This window comes from Urocitellus parryii, chromosome 3 (genome assembly GCF_045843805.1).
Source record: "Urocitellus parryii isolate mUroPar1 chromosome 3, mUroPar1.hap1, whole genome shotgun sequence".
NCBI classification, from domain to species: domain Eukaryota; kingdom Metazoa; phylum Chordata; class Mammalia; order Rodentia; family Sciuridae; genus Urocitellus; species Urocitellus parryii.
The window spans coordinates 137,124,345-137,141,616 of NC_135533.1; the positions used below are offsets into that span (position 1 = coordinate 137,124,345).

Below are 17,272 nucleotides of genomic sequence, written 5' to 3' on the forward strand. Positions count from 1 at the left end.
CCACATAAAAACAAAATAAAAATATTGAGTTCACCTAAAACAATAAACACATATATATATAAAAAGAAAAGCCATACACAAAAATTTTATACTGAATTTAAACTATCCCTCAATAAACTTGACTGAAAAGAAATAAGGGCCAGAGTGACACCACGTCAGGATCTGAATAATCCGTATATAGTGTGTTCTACATCTTTCATTGTGTTTGGAATGTTTCCATCTGAAAATATGAAAAACAGAAATGTTTTTTTAGAAAAAGCCAGCCATCTTATTTGAGCTGCAATTCAGTCCGATACTAGGATGCAAGTAAGATTATATGCACAACAAAGAATTCTTATTTCAATCCTGTCAGTGGATGCCTGCAACTGTGCGTATGAGAAAAGGTCAAATGTAAATTCGAGACCTTTCAAAAATGTGAATTCTGTGCAAATAGCTCTACTGCCCCCATAATGTTTCAGAAAACACTTGAACAAGAATGGTCCCTGGTTAATGAGGCATCCAAGGAGTGAGAGAGGTAGAGTTGTCAAGAGTTATTTTCTTCTGGGCGTTCCAGGAAATCAACTAGATACTTTAGTCAAGTGGTAGGGCCAATCCTTTGAGAGCACACAGTCTTGATATCCCTGTAGCTCTAAACAATCCCTTTACAAAGCTTGATGATTCTGGCTTTCTATTTGTAACCTATTTGGGTATGATAAATAAAGAAAGGTGGCCACATATAGTGGTGCACACCTGTAATCCTAGCTACTCAGGAGGCTGAGGCAGGAGGATTACAAGTTAGAGGCCAGCCTGGGCAATTTAGCGAGAACCTATCTCAAAATCAAAGTTGCAAAGGGTTGGGGATGTAGCTCAATGCCCTAGTTTCAATATCCAGTACCAGAAAAAAAAAATCATGCCTATAACAACAATAATAACAACAATCATTTCACCTCAAGCCACACCAAAGAGTAAAATAGTAGTTGACACTGCCTCGTGAAGTCAGTCTTAGTTTTTTTCTGTCTAGCTACTCTTCCTGTCTGACTTTTCAAGCTTCTCTGATGTGGCAGTTTTTAAGTGTAGAACTCCAAAGAGCTGTAATGTCTTGATTCCTCCCAATGTTGGCACAGACTTAAGGAATTGTGAATGCCAAAAATCCTAGAGTAACAGATGGACATTTTAAATCACAACATTTGTGCACAATACAAATGCTGGGGCTTTGGGCAAAAAATGGAACTAAGTCTTAGCCAGTCCTTATGTCCTTCCATACTAAGGAGGGAACTTAAGAAAAGCCAGGGCAAAGGAGGGGAGGAAAAAAAAAATGCTTTCATCTGAAAGATGAGAAGAGCCTGGCAGAAATGGGTCATTTGTTATGTGAAAAGTTACAATGTTCCTAAGATTTGCAAAATGTATCTGAGTTTATACAATTTTCATTTGACTTTGTAAGAAGATGACTGTCATAAAATGACTTTTGGGCCATCTACTGAGAGTTTGAAGTTGGACAAAAGAGGGTAGTGGGATTATTTCTCAACTCTTGTCATAGCATGATTGGAATCGTGGGGAGGTAGACTTGAAGAGGACCTTAAAAATCACATAATCAGAGCTGGGGTTGTGGCTCAGTGGCAGAGTGCTTGCCTAGTATGTGTGAGGGACCAGGTTTGATTCTCAGCACCATGTTTCAATAAATAAAATAAAGGTCCATTGACAACTTAAAAAATTTTTTAAAAATCACATAATCATAAGAACAAAAATGGTCGGGCTGCAGGGCACTTTATGGAAACATTAATCCAGCTCAAATGAAGCCTAATTTAATTTTAGGCTTAAAATTTCAGAAAAGAATATAAGACAAAGTGATTCATAGACATTAAAGAATTGAAAAGAGGGCTGGGGATGTGGCTCAAGCGATAAAGTGCTCCCCTCGCATGGGCGGGGCACTGGATTGGATACTCAGCACCACATAAAAACAAAATAAAGATGTTGTGTCCACCAAAAACTGAAAAATAAATATTAAAAAATTCTCTCTCTTCTCTATCTTAAAAAAAAAGAATTGAAAAGAAAGTAGATGGCTGGAAGTAAAGAGAAGGTTTCAAAAACAAAACAAACAAGTCCTTGATTTAGAAGTTATAAGATGAAAGTTTTGGAAAATATAGTGTTTTTTAAAAAGAGATGTATTTCATCAATTATTAAAAGCAGTCCAGAATTTCACTCAGATGCTAATGCAATCCTTTGCAGAAAAAAATTGGAAATATCTGTAATATACGTTTGAGTGATCCAATTATATATTTATACACTTGTTTCTGGAAGCCATAGGAAGGTGTTGAACTTGTCACTTTGATTATTTCACTTTGTCATATAAATTTAATAAACTTGGTATACGTACTGTTTGGCATTCTTCTCAATGGGTAAATGAGTTTCTTGAATAAATACCGTGATATGTTCAGCATTTTGACATCTGTTTCTTAATTGTAAAGTGGCAAAGTATAGCTAACATTCCCGTGTTTGGATACCTCCTGAATAAGTCATTTTAGAATGGAGCAGCTTTCCTTAATCTTGAGTCTCCAGGTCATTTCATTTGATTTTCCCTTTCAAACTTACAAATTATTCTACTTTATTTCCTTCCAAGTTTATCATCTGTAAAAAAGTTGCAACACGGAGACAGAAGCTAGCTGGTGATCCCTTGAGATGCATCTAAAACAAAAAAGGGAAAACCGGTGCCCACAGAGTCTGGGATAGAGAGAATTCAAGGACGATTGAGCCCCATGCTCTTGGGAAAGACTCATAGTCACGTTAGGACAGCGGTTCCTAAATTTTTGTCACCCACAAGCTGTATCAGGTCATTTGTTAGAAATATTGATTCCTGGGCCCTACCCTGGCTTATTGACTTAGGATCCGGTGAGAGCGTAGCTGGGGCTCCGCATTTTCTTGAGCAAGCTCCGCAGACCGATCGAGAACCCTAATTGGGATTTACGCGCCCCTGAACTCCGCCCTCACTCAGCCCCGCCCCTCTACCAGGCCCCGCCCCCAGCCCAGCCCAGGCCCCCCGCCCCGCCTGTCTTGTCCAAGCCCCGCCCTCTCCTCTCCGGTTCGCGCGGCCTAGCGGGCCTCTTCCCGTGATCCCTCGCGCCTGGCTGTCGCGGTTGCTGGGCAACCGGCGCTGGCCGCTGGCGGCGCGGGGATCTGCACCACCATGGGGCCGCCGCCGGGCCTCGCGCCACTCCTGCTGGTCCTCCAGGGCTGCTGGGCCTCGATGAGCGCCCAGGATAGGGCCACCCCGGCGGTGACTATTGAGGACCTCAGCTCCACCGAGCCAGCCCCAGCCATTCTTGGACCCTCTCTGTCGCCTAGGACCCCGGGGGCCCCCAGAACCCCGGAGGTCCCCAGAACCCCGGAGTCCTCCGCCTCCGGCCCCAGGCCCACCCCGGTTACGGACGGTGGGTACCAAGTGCTAACTCCTGGGGGTCTACAGGGATCCAATCTGGAAGGGGTAGCCGGGTGAGAAGGTAATAATAGTAATAGCTGAGGCTGCTGTGTGCTGACATTGCCGAACGTTCCATAGGCTTGGATCCCCCAGCAATAACCCTAAGAGGTAATTCTTATTCCTGTCGCACAAATGGGGAAGCTAAAGCTCAGAGTCAAATCCTTGAAAGTATGAGCAGTGGCCCTGGACAACGTGAATGCTAAAGACAATGACGAATGTGTCCCTGCAGCTGAAGTTGAAATTAAATAGAAAGTTTTAAGACAGTGGTGGAAATCAATGCTGAAGCTGCATTGAACTTTTCACTTGTATTAAGAACAGACGCCAACGTTCTAGCTTATTAAGTTTGACTAGGTGAAGGCCTTTGTCAGTTGATTCCAATTTAGAAAATCTCTGGATTCCTCCTGCATTTAGTGGAGGTGGGAAGGTAAGGGATGAAGGCTTATGTCTACTTCTTAGGATTTACATTTAGAGATAACTAACATATCTCTTAAAGTGATCTTCTAATCCTGGAATTACAAATTTAGAGATTATTTTTATAATCTAATTTGATTCATGTCTTCAGGGGATGTCTGTGATCCCTTGAGATTGAGGGCAAAATTTTGGGAATATGCATTTTTCTGGGGTGAGTGTTCATAGCAGTTGAAGATACTCACAGGAGGTCATCATCTCAAAAAAAAATTGTTTTTTTAATCCTTTGTCTGGATTGAGAGTATGCCCAGTAGGTATATATGTATTTTTGTCTCCTCTTTTTTTAATATTGTAGTTGGACAAAATAACTTTATATTTTTATTTTTAAATATTTATTGATTTTTTTAGGTGTAAATGGACACATCAGAATGCCTTTAATTTTATGTGGTGCTGAGGATGGAACCCAGGTCCTGCCCGTGCTAGGCGAGCGCTCTACTGCTGAGCCACAGTCCTAGCCTCTATAACTTTATTTTTATGTGGTGTTGAGGATCAGACCCAGTGCCCTGCACGTGCTAGAGCACTCTACTACTGAGCCACAACCCAGCCCCCTTTTGTCTCTTTTTGAGAGACTTTTAACTAAGGATGAGTTTGCGTATATAAAAAAGTTCTTATTGACCGACATGCTGAACTCTAGAACTTAATTTCAGTTACTGAACCATTATTTCGTGAAAGAGCTTCTTTTGTAAACTAGGAGTAGTCGGTAAGAGAAAGGACAAGGGCCCACGCTCAATGGTAGAGCAGGTATTTAGTAGGCACGAGGCCCCGGGTTCAATCTCCAGCACCAACAAAACGCCTGGGGGTAAACAGGGATTCAATCTGGAAGGGGTAGCTGGGTGAGAAGGTAATAATAGTGATAGATTCCTTACTTCAATATATAAACAAAGCTCTGCTTTACTTTTAACCTGTTGATCTAATAAATTGATAGGGAAGTTAAATCGGTGACAAATTGGGACAGAATATAGCCAGGTATTTAGTTTCTGAAAATCTCTAGCGTTTGTGGACTAGACTTTCATTCACATAAGAACCTCATCAGTTATGTACTTTCTCCCCAAAATGAAACAATGCTTGGATCATTATTCAAGGTTTTTCTTCCAGTCTGGGTGATGAATTTGAACTTGTTTTGATCTTTCTAAAGGACCCTTTAGGCCCATGACAGTAATAACTACCTGCTTCTTGTGTGGTAGGAACTATGTTATGCATTTCACCTGTGATATATCTTATTTAATCTCCCAATGTGTGGGCACTGTTATCTTCATTATTCAGGTAGGTGAATAGCCTAATTTTGGGTTGCACAGCTGCTAAAGTTAGAGCAGGGGGCTGGCTCTAGAACTAGATACAGATTTGCAGAATAACCAGGCCAGTGCTGGTGGGAGATGATACTGTTCATCTTAGTACCCTGCTCTCTAAGCTAAGCATGCAGATGATAAGAGGCGTGGAAGAGCAGCTGAGTGCTACTTAGGTCTCTAGTGAGTGCTCAACAGATACTTGCTGGGTGATTAAGTGCACTTGCATCTTAGATGAAGACCTTTTCTTTTTTTTTTTTTTTTTTTTTTTCATTAAACACTATTGCTTTATCCTTCACAGTCTTATAGCTACCTACAAGGGTTTTGCGTTTTGAAAACAAATCAAGATTGTAATTTTAAACGCCAAAGGCAGGGAGCCTAGCTACTCTTTTTATTTTTTACATTAGTGATTACCGGTTACATCATCATGTTACTCAGCACACAAAGGAGTCCCTATCTAGAGACAAGCACATAAACTTAAGGCAGAAAACATTTGTAAGCATTGTGTATTTATTTGCTGACAAAACCTTTCCCTTATATACCTTTTTTCCAGTGTATACCTTTTTGGGGGCTACATTTTTCTAAAGCTCATTTTTACCATGGAATAATTCATATATACAAATAAGAAGGGTGCATGGACTCTCTACCAACATTTGCTTGATATCCTTTGTTTGCTTATTATTTTTAGGGTTGAGATCCTTTTCTGAAAAAGAAGCAAAACATTATATGTCCTGTTTTTATTCTTCTTTTTTGTGGTACTGGGGATTGAACCCAGGGGTGCTTAACCACTGAGTTACATTCACAGTCCTTATTTTTAATTAATATTTATTTTTTAGCTTTAGGTGGACACAGTATCTTTATGTGATGCTGAGGATCGAACCCAGTACCTCACGCATGCCAGGCGAATGCGCTACTATTTGAGCCATATCCCCAGCCCCCACAGCCCTTTTTATATTTTAATTTTTAAAATATTTTTAGTCATTGATGGACAATACCTTTCCTTCTTTCTTTCTTTCTTTCTTTCTTTCTTTCTTCCTTCCTTCCTTCCTTCCTTCCTTCCTTCCTTCCTTTCTTTCTTTCTTTCTTTCTTTCTTTCTTTCTTTCTCTCTCTCTTTCTTTCTTTCTTTCTTTCTTTCTTTCGCTGAGAATTGAACTCAGTGCCTCATGAGTGCTAGGCAAGCACTCTACCACTGAACCACAACCCCAGCCCTTATATTTTATTCTGAGACAGAGTTTTGTTAAATTACTGAGGCTGGCTTTGAACCTCCTGCCTCAGCCTTCTGAGCCACTGGGATTATGGAGATTGCACTCAGCGATTTTATTTCTTTTATTTCTTCCTTCCCAGCAATAATCTCTACTAAAAATTCCGTGTTTTTATTCTCATGCTCTATTTCCTTGAAGAGGATTTTTCCCAGTTCAAAAGAGAATGAATTAGTAGAGAAGTTAAATTGTGATAAACTGAGACAGAATATAACTTGAGTATTCAGTGCCCAAAATTCTCAGGATGTTTGGATTTTTTTCTTATCCACATAAATAATCTGTTAAAATTGGATCTAAAAATGTAGTGTTTAGAAATGCAGATAATCATGAATTATTAATTAAAAATTGCTGAATGGGGAGATTCCTAACCTCCCCCATTTATTATCTCAATTCCTAACACTTATCTAAGCACCTGAGCCCATCCAACTTTTGGACAAGAGCCTGTAAACATGCATTTAGCTTCAAAGCTGCAGGTTACATATGAGGAGAGAGACAAGATTGCACCTCCTTTTCCTAGAGGCCTTAAGTAGGCCCTTTCTCTGAATCATCATCTTTAGGAAAGGGCTTGAGAATCTTCGACTGAATCAGTGGGCCTTTTGGTCAGTTAAAGAACTTAGGTGTGCTGTCCTTAAACCTGTGTCAATTATCAACATCACTTGAAAATTTTTGAAAACTGCAGGTGTCTGGGTTTCATGTTCAGTTTGCCAAATCAGAGTCCTTGTAGCTAGAGCACAAACAAGACTTTCCAAGCTAGTCAAAAGATCAGCCATTTGGGGGAAATCTCTGATGTGGTGTCAAACTGACTAATTTCCACTTCACAAATTCCCCCCCCCCCCCGCCCCCGCCAAGTGCAATAGGAAGAACAAAATGGAACTTTTGTATGTAACTAATTTATGGCACATTGTGGTGGCAGGGGGCAGTCGCTGCCTGCTGATTGTGATGCTCTGCATCCTACCCCTCCTTTTTTCTGTAGTTGCTGCTCTGTGTGTCTGTGACTTGTCCCCAGCACAGTGTGATGTCAACTGCTGTTGTGATCCTGATTGCAGCTCCATGGATTTCAGTGTCTTTTCTGCCTGCTCAGTTCCAGTTGTCATGTAAGTAGATGACACCTCGTTTGGATAAAATTTGAGCAGGATAATAAAATGTGGGGAAAGAAAGTGAAAACTCACCCAGGCCAAAAACCCCAAACCTGATTTCCTGTGTTTTGCATCTGTACAGAAGGGAGACTGTGCAAAGCATTATGTGAACCAGCAGCTTTCCCTCATTTGCATCCTGCCAGGTGATAATGCAGGCCAAAGAGAGCTCACGTTGCTTCTGGAGAGTACAGTGCAATCTCCCAGTGTTCAGAGATAGAGTCACATTTCAGTTTCAGTTGTGAACAGATATCACGTCCCATTTCCCTAACAGTGAATGTCTCATGCATACCTACGTGAAGAATGCAGTTTAATTTTACCTCTTTTGTTGTGGACATAGTACTTGCAACAAAAAGTGCTTTGTTTATACTTTTCTGATATATAAATCTTCCAGGAATTCTCACAGTTCACATTGTATAGAACAATGGGAAATGACATTCCCAGCAGATTACAAGTGAAGAAATCATCTAAAGGATTTAATCTCGTATTTCAGAGCTTTTTGAAAAAAAAAAAATAGCATTTCCAAAAAGGTATATTTATTCAAGGTGGAACCAATTTACTATTTAGAGGGAGCTAATTTAAGTTTAGCCTTATAGCGCCTTGTAACAATTGATACATGATAGTTTGAATTCTTTTTGGAAATACAATGGATTTTTTCCCATGAGAAACCATTTTATCAATCCAGTGGGAGATCAAATAGATTTCTAATATTGTTTTAAAAAAGACTGGAGAATGGGTGTTGTAGTCTGATTACTTTTCTCTAAACCTGGTTGTCCTTGTTAAAAGTCATCATCTAAGGAGGCTGGGGTTGTGGCTCAATGGTAGAACACTTACCTGGCATGCGTGAGGCACTGGATTCGATCCCCAGCATAAAAATAAAAACAAAATAAAATAAAGGTATTGTGTCCATCTACAAAAAAATAAAAATAAATAAAAAAATTTTAAAAAAAGTCATCTGCTCTCCTGCTTTGTAAGTATAGGAAAGTTGATACCATTTTTTCAAATGAAATTTTTTTATTAGCTAATATAGCAATTTTAGATGTAGACTATAGTATTTAGGATGGGGGTTAGCAATTTTTTTTTCTGTAAAGGACCAGATAATAAATAATTTAGTCTTCCCAAGACTCTGTTACATCTTCTATGTTTTACCTTTGTTACACAAAAGCAGCCAAAGATAAGTCATTGGATGGGCATGACTATGTCTTAGTAAAATTGATAAAAAATGGTGTGTTTTATAGACCCCTATTATAGAAGTCAAGACTAAATCTCTAATACCCTTGAGAAAGGACCTCATTTTTTATAAGTTTTGTGATTTTCTCCTAAATGTAAATAGCCAAATCAAAAGTCCTCTTCCTAATTAACTGAGCATTCTCGTTATATAGGTCTCAATTCAAAAAGTTTACTTACATTTACTAAACTATCAACAAATCCTATGTGTCATCTAATAACTCGTAAATTTATTCATAAGCTGATTGGATGAATGTTTCATGAGCACAAGAAGAATATATATTTTTTTAAATCTTTGTTTTTTTTTTAATCTCAGCCCTGCTTCTGCCACATAACCAGACCTCATTGAAAAAGAGTTGACTGGGCTGGGGTGCAACTCACTAGTAGGATACTTGATACTTGAATGCTTGACTTGCCTGCATGCACGAGGCTCAGGTTTGATTAAAAAAAAAAAAAAAAAAAGTGGACTGGATGAATGGATTTCTCCTTGCCACCCCTAAATGTATCCTGGAGGACCCCTGCCACTGCCTGGACTTCCCTGTGCACTAAGCAGCTTTTCATTCCTTATCACTGGGGATTGAGCCCAGGGGCCCTTTACCACTGAGCTACACTCCCAGCCCTTTTTTATTTTTTTCTTTTGAGACAGGGTCTCGATAAATTGCTGAGGGCCTTGCTAAATTGCCTTGAACATGGAATCCTCCTGCCTTAGCCTCCTGACTCTCTGGGATTATAGGCGTGCACTAGTTCTCTTGGCTTCACCATGCCTTTCTGGAGCACTCCTGTGTGCCAGCGCCAGGGATATAAAGTTCAGCCTTATCCTGCCTCTGAGAACATCCCAGTGAGGGAGAGAGACAAATGAGTACATGCAGTTTCTGCTCCTGAATGCTGGGAGAACTCAGAGGACTGGTAGCTCAGACACTAGGCTGAGAGGGCTTTCTACAAAGATGTTGGAAGCTGAGCTGGGTCCCAAAGAACAAGTTAAGCTGGCCAGCATGAGTCTGGGGAAGGACATCCCAGGCCCAGGGAACTGCCCGGACAGAGTCCTGGGGTGGAGGAGGATGGCCTATGCAGTTATCTGCAGGTAGCTCACATGGCTAGGGAGGGATGTGGCACAGAAGGTGTGGAGAAGAGCTTGGGACTCAGTCCCTAGGAGCCTGTGTGTGTGCTGAAGGGTTCTGATGTCCTGAAGTCCCACCTCATGTCATTCAGCAACAGTGTACAAAATGGGTCACTGAGGCCAAGCCTGGTGGTAGAGAACCAAGTAAGATACCACTGCAGGCTCATGGCTCCCGCCCTACCTGGAGGCCGGGATGGTGGGACTAGGTGGAGGTATGAGATGTGATACCGAGATACTGCCCAGCTGGAGGCTGGCCAGCTGGAGGAGTCAGGGGCATCATTCCTTTGAGTCCTCAGGCACCAGAGCCCTGAGTTTGCCCATTCCTACTGACTTCCCCTTGGGAAACTCCCGCCTCATTCATTGCTAAAGACACTTCAGACGCTCTCATTACCTATTGACCCCTTAGCCTGGACTCACATTCTTCCCCACCTTCTTCTAGGTCCAGTTTATGGCTATTCTGCATCTCCAACCCTCTGCTCCAGCCAGCCATGCTACACCAGGTTCCCAAAGACCATCAGTTCCCTACTTGGTGAATGCTGTAGTGCTTCAATTAGCTTCCCATTCCCTCTGCCGGTCTGATTCCTAAAACAGTCCTTTAAGCCCTGTAAAAAGTAAATGATAGCTGGGTGTGTTGGCGCATGCCTGTAATCCCAGGAGCTCTGGAGGCTGAAGAAGGAAGATTGCGAGTTCAAAGCCAGCCTCAGCAAAAGCAAGGTGCTAAGCAACTCGGTGAGAACCTGTTGCTAAAGAAAATACAAAATAGGACTGGAGATGTGGCTTAGTGGTTGAGTGCCCCTGAGTTCAATCCCTGTACCATAATTTCTAAGCCTTAAACCTTTCAAAAAAAAAAAAAAAGTGAATGATAATATTCAATGTTGGCAGGGGCACAGGAAAGTAGGCATGCTTGTGACAGTGTTGATGAAGATGGATGTTTTACTTCTCTGGAGGGCAACCTGGCAATGCCACAGAAGCCTTGAATAATGAATCTTCCTTTTGACTTGGAGTTCTACTCCCAGGAATATGGCCGAAGAAAATAACTGGAAACATTATGAAGATGTTTGTATAAGGATGTCATTATAGCTTCATATGTAATTGGGGAAAATTAGATACAACCTAAACCAACTGTAGAGGATTGTTTATAATTTTTTTTGGAGGGGGCGGCAACTAGGGGTTGAACTCAGAGGCACTCAACCACTGAGCCACATCCCCAGCTTTTTGTATGTTTTATTTAGAGACAGGTCTTGCTGAGTTGCTTAGGGCCTTGCTAAGTTGGGATTGACAGAAAACTTGACTGTACCATAATTTCTAAGCCTTAAACCTTTCAGATGATTCCTTTGAAGATAGCTTTACTCTGAAGACAAGTAATTTTGGATCCAATCTGGGTACTTAAAAAGAATTTGAAGTTCTACAAAATTTTATATAATTTATGCTTTTAGAATTTGCAAGGTTTGTTAACATTAAAATTATACCCTGATCTGTTATCCATACTTGACAAGATTTCCTTAAAGGTTGTTATACCCGACTTAATTTTTCCACTAGAGGAAAGTTTCAAATTCAATTCTTTTTTTTTTTTTTAAATATTTTTTATTTTTAGTTTTTCGGCAGACACAACATCTTTCTTTGTATGTGGTGCTGAGGATCGAACCTGGGCCGCACGCATGCCAGGCGATGCTCTACCGCTTGAGCCACATCCCCAGCCCCTCAAATTCAATTCTAACATCATGGTTTTATAAATGTCTTCCTGAACCCCAAACCCTTCTTCATCTTCTTCAGATGTATTTGTATATATTTTGGTTTTGTTCCCTTGTGACTGAAAATATAGGTGGATGTACTGCAATTTGTTATCTGAATTGACTACTGACCAGTGACTATTACTTTTTCTGCCAAAATGAAAATTGCTTGTTTGTTATAGTACTGCAGATTGAACCCAGGGGCACTCTACCATTGAGTCACATCTCCAGCTCCTTTTATGTTTTGAGACAGGGTCTCACTAAGTTGCTTAGGGCCTCGCTAAATTGCTGAAGCTGATTATGAACTTGCAATCCTCCTGCCTCAGCTTCCCGAGCCTCTGGGATTATAAGCATGTGCCACCTACCCAGTCCCAGCTTTTTTAAAATTTTGAGACAGGAGCTCACTAAATTACTGAAGCTGACCTTAAACTTGAAGTCCTCTTGCCTTAACCTCCTGAGTAGCTGGAATTACAGGTGTGAGCCACCCCAACCAGCAAATATCTGATGGCTTTAAAACATCTTCCCAAGATCATATATTTATGCCTTAAATTTTATATATTATTTTTTTAATTTTCAGGGGTGATAGCCAGTTTTGTACTCAAAAAGCAGCCATCTATTCATTGAATTTTAAAGCAAACCCACCTGAAAGGGTATTTAAACTCATTGACCAGATCAATCCATCTATTTTCTGCATTCGAATTACAAACTGTAAGTATTTGACGTTGATATATTTTGTGAAACTATAAAGTTTTTCTTTTAAAGTTATCTTATGGAAAAATATCTCATTCAGTTAGATTTGAAGTGATCATTCTGTTTTGGCCATGTGTATAAGGTATATTTTCTGAGGCCATTTTACAAGTAGCTGAAAGTGATTTTATAGACCTGTGACCTGAACATTTTCTTTGAAAGTGATCATGCTGGGGCTAGGGATATGGCTCAAGCGGTAGCGCACTCGCCTGGCATGCGTGCGGCCCGGGTTCGATTCTCAGCACCACATACAAACAAAGATGTTGTGTCCACTGAAAAACCAAAAACCGAAAAATAAATATTGAAATTCTCTCTCTCTCTCTCTCTCTCTTTAAAAAAAAAAAAAAGAAAGTGATCATGCTTATACACATGTCTTTTCCATTCTCTTGATTTCAAGGTGTTTATGTTATGTAGACAGGCGTGGGAGTCCAGATTTATATAATACACACATGACTTTTTCAGCGTATTTCCTCCTGGCGTAATGGTTCAGTTTTGAACATTACCTGTGGTTTCTATTTCCTCTTTCTTATTTTTGTTAAGTACATTTGCATGAAAACAGGATCTTTATTTTTATTTGAGTATTTAGCTCAAGTAAGTGTTTCTGTCCAAAGTACACGTGAGTGTGAATGTTATCAGAGTCACAGTTCAGAGACATATTTATGGTTTTATCAGTTAAACTCCTCATCATCTTTTTCCTGAAAAAAATTTTTTTTAGTTGTAGATGGACAGCATGCCTTTCTTTTATTGGTTTATTTTTATGTGGTGCTGAGAATAGAACCCAGTGCCTCACATGTGCAAGGAAAGTGCTCTACCACTGAGCTACACCCCAAATCCTTCTTCATCTTCTTTAAATGTATTTGTATATATTTTGGTTTTGTTCCCTTGTGACTGAAAACATAGGTGGAAGTACTGCAATTTGTTATCTGAATTGACTGCTGACCAGTGACTGTTACTTTCTCTGCCAAAACATGAGCCCAATAAATATGCCACCCCCTCTTTCCCTTTTGTTCTCTACACTGCATATTTCCCCCAGGCTCTCAGCAGTCCCTGGGCTGAAAGTGGGGAGAAAGTGATAAATACTTTTGGCTTCGGTTGTGCTGTTCACCTGTGTGCATACAAAACCATTACTACTACTACTACTTTTTTTTTTAAACAGTAGTTTGTTAATGAACCTTTATTTTATTTATTTATATGTGCTTCTGGGAATCAAACTCAGGGCCTCACCCATGCCAGGCGAGCACAATACCACTGATCCACAACTCCAGCCCGGGACCCTGCTTTTTTAACAAGCCTCTGGGAATTCTGGAGGAAGTGAATATGTAACAAGACACTGTGTCTTTTTCACATCAGCCTTAGTGTTTCTAAAATCTACTTCCAAAATACTGAAGATGTCATATATACACATAATTTATGCTGATTTAAAACACTTTTTCTAAACAGATAAACCTGCATTATCCTTTATTAATCCAGAAGTGCCTGATGAAAACAATTTTGACAGATTGATGAAAACATCAACTGGTTTTACATTGAATGCAGAATCAGATGTTTCTTTTTCAACCAAATTGGATGCTCCAAGTACTACTAAATATGAGGTGAGCCAAGAACTTGACTGAGTCTGCTCACTGTGTCTCAGATACCCTGGCCTTTAAGTTGATTTTTAATGTCACCAGCAAAACTGACTTTCTGGAACACAGAAGAATTAATATAGACTGAAAAAAAATGAATGCTTGTGCCTCTAAGTCAAAGATCATGAAAATTAAAATTGGATGTTTAGATTCTGAATATGGTAGTTAAGGTTGTTGATTCTGTGATAAGCTTGTGTTTTGTCTCTGCAGAATTTGTTTTTCTCAACCTTAAAAGAGGCAGCAAAATGCTTGAGGCTTGCTGCTGGGGACATGAGTGGATTGGTTGGTGCCTGGCCCTATTCTCAAAATTGTATTTACTTAATTTGTAGACTTTAGGAGGTTGTGTGCTATTTTACAGTAAACCTTTAAAATGTGATATTTATTAACATTGAAAAAACTTCTTCAGAAGCATCTTTTTGAAAGGAAAGTATAAAATTAATATGTACTGGTTCTGAAAGTTAGAAATATAGAGGTACCTAAGTAAAAACCAAAATGCCCTTTGTCTCTGTTAAAATTCACACTGCTGGGATTGGGGGGTACAGCTCAGGGGTATAGCATGTGCTTAGTATGTGTCAGGCCTTGGGAGTGGAGAACAATTCATGCTGAAAATCACTGTGAAAACATTGGTGTGTATTCTTCCTAATTTTTAAATCCATCTAAAAAACATACATAATATTATATAGAAGTGAGATTTATAGTTACCTACATTGTTCTAGAAAATTCTTTTTTTAAGTAACAAGTCTTTTTTGGTACTAGGGTCACTTTTTTGGTACCCAGGGTCACTCAGCCACTGATTCACATCCCCAGCCCTCTTTTGAATTTTATTTAGAGTCAGGGTCTCACTGAGTTGCTCAGTGCCTCACTGTTGCTGAGGCTGGCCTTCAACTCGGGATCCTCCTGCCTCAGAGTTGCTGGGATTACCGTAGTGCGCCACCAGCTGGGCTGTGCAGAGCTTTCTAGGTATCACCTCATAACAGCCGGGGAGGAATGCAGTATTGTTTCATTTATCTGTGTACAACCTGGGAATAGGAAAGTAACTTGTGAGTTAGTGTTAGGGCAACATTTACAAAGGATTCCTGTGTCTATATTTGAGCTATTCCATTCTTTTGTGGAATTGGGATTGAACCTTTGGACTCACACATGCTAGGCAAGTGGCAAGTGCTGTACCACTGAGCCACATCGCAGCCCAAGCCATTCCACTCTTAACAGACATTTGTTTCCAATCTTTGCTATTATCGTCCACAATGAACATTCCTGGGTGTATGTGTGTGTTTGATTAAATTCTTAGGAGATATTTCTATAAATGACTTAAGGTCAAAATAAATGGAAATTTTAAATATTGATGCACAGGTATATCATTCAAAAAGATTACAGTAGTTCCTGGCACCAAGGTAATTTGTGTAAATTTTAAATTTATTTGGGTAAATTTTAAATTTAAGACAATTGTATGCTCAGTAGCCGTAGATTTGAATTTTGAATGTTGGGGAAGAATTTCATGGGGTATTTGGTTTAGGGAAATAAGGCATTTCTTCATAAAATTGGTTTATGAAAAAATTTTATATGACTTAATATATACTGCAACTGCTGTTTAAGTAATTAATGGTAGTGGAACATGATTCTCACCCCTGTGCCTAGCCGCCCAACTTCTGCCTGCAGAGGCAAACACTATCAGCTCCTGGGTCCTTCCAGAGGGATTCCAAATTCAGAAGCCAAGCACAGTGACACGCATGCCCAGAAGCACACATCCTTTAAAAGAGGGCGAGACGGCTACATGTCAGTTCCCTGTGGGCTGGCCACAGTGTCTCTGACACCTGCGATGCCAATGGCACCTAGCAGGTGCCCTCTGGGTGCTGAAGGAGCGCCATGGGTAATCTTGGTTGTGTGTTTACAGTATGGGGCTCAGCTGCGGACTTCAAATGACTCTTCAGCTCCATTTTTGAGATTGCCTTCACCACTGATGTCATCCCTGTGCGCTGATGATAACCCTGCAGGTAAGAGGGTGGCCCTTGTTCTCTCTCTGCAGAGACTACAGTTATTAGTTTACATTTCTGGTAGTCATACACAGCAGCCTTCGTACCTGCAACCGGAGTGGGCTGAAGAGGCCTGAGAGCACCTCGGCAAGGGCAGTTGATTTCCTGCCGTGGGGGCCTTTTCTACTCCGCACGGTTGCTCCTGGTTCCTTGTCTGATGAGATGAGCTCCCACCACCCGCAAGCAGCCCACTCACTTGTCAGACACTTCCAGGTAGGCTTTGGAAAGTTCCAGAGCTTGTCAAAAGCTAACATTTATTAACACTCATTGTGTGTTAAGCGATTGCATGTGTTTTCCCATTTAATCTTCACTGATCCCTTGGGGTCAGGTTAATATCTCCAATTTTTATTTTTAAAATTTCTTTTTCATTTTTTAAAAAGAGCATTCTCTATTTTTTCCCTATTCTTTCTCCTTTTTTTATATTGCATTCTAATTATTCATAATAATGGACCTTGATACATATTCATACATGCACATGATGTGATGTAACAATATAATTCTATCTCTATATTACGTCCAGTTTTTTGACGAGGAAGCAGAGAGGCAGAGGGTTAGTTGCTTGGGCCTTCTCAGGTGGTGGTGGAGAGAGGCTGGCCTGCAGCTGAGCCCGCTTGCTTCCCAGTGAGTCCTGCTTCTCCCTTCAGGAGCTCGAGAGACCGGCTGACTGGCCCCCAGGTAGTGGAGGGTGGCAGCCACGGTGCTCTGAGGCTTCAGCCAGCCTCTCTGTGGAGCCATCTAAGCAAAGGATGACAGGGAAATGCATCCTGTTGAGAAGACAGGACACACTAGAACAGTGTCAACTGAAACCAGACACCATTCTCACCTATCAGTTTGACAAGGCTCAAAAAATTTGAAGACATGGGGAACTTAGCACTCACCTACACAGCTGGTGGCACTATGAACTGGTACTGCCCCTGGAGAAGGTCAGTTTAACTTATATATCAAAATTATGAAGGAATGTTTGGTCCTTCACCCAGCTGTTAACCTCCAGGAGTTGATCCTATAGAAATGCTGGACCACGTGCAAAATAATAGATCGCAGTGTTGTTGGTGATGGCAAAAGCAGAGACAGCTTAAGTGTCCTGTGGTAGGGAGCTGAGGGAATAATTATGCCACCTGTGTAACAGGATGCTAATTATAAAAGGAGGAAGAAACTCCTCCTGTACGGAGACAGCCTGACCTCCAAGATATATTCATCGTCC

The 17,272-nt window shown here is 40.6% G+C and overlaps 1 protein-coding gene across 2 annotated transcripts in view; it reads left to right on the top strand.

The window, feature by feature from the left end:
- Positions 1–3,109: 3,109 nt before the first annotated feature.
- Positions 3,110–17,272, top strand: part of Tctn1 (tectonic family member 1) — a 28,445-nt gene continuing 14,282 nt past the window's right edge. The window contains exons 1-5 of one of the 2 annotated variants that reach the window (XM_026386159.2): positions 3,110–3,404; positions 7,436–7,556; positions 12,247–12,377; positions 13,857–14,008; positions 15,933–16,032. In XM_026386159.2, coding sequence (XP_026241944.2) covers positions 3,161–3,404; positions 7,436–7,556; positions 12,247–12,377; positions 13,857–14,008; positions 15,933–16,032 — 748 coding nt within the window. In that variant the 5' untranslated portion in view covers positions 3,110–3,160. Of the gene's footprint in view, positions 3,405–7,435; positions 7,557–12,246; positions 12,378–13,856; positions 14,009–15,932; positions 16,033–17,272 lie in introns of those variants that run through there. The other variant, XM_026386160.2, reaches the window with a different exon arrangement.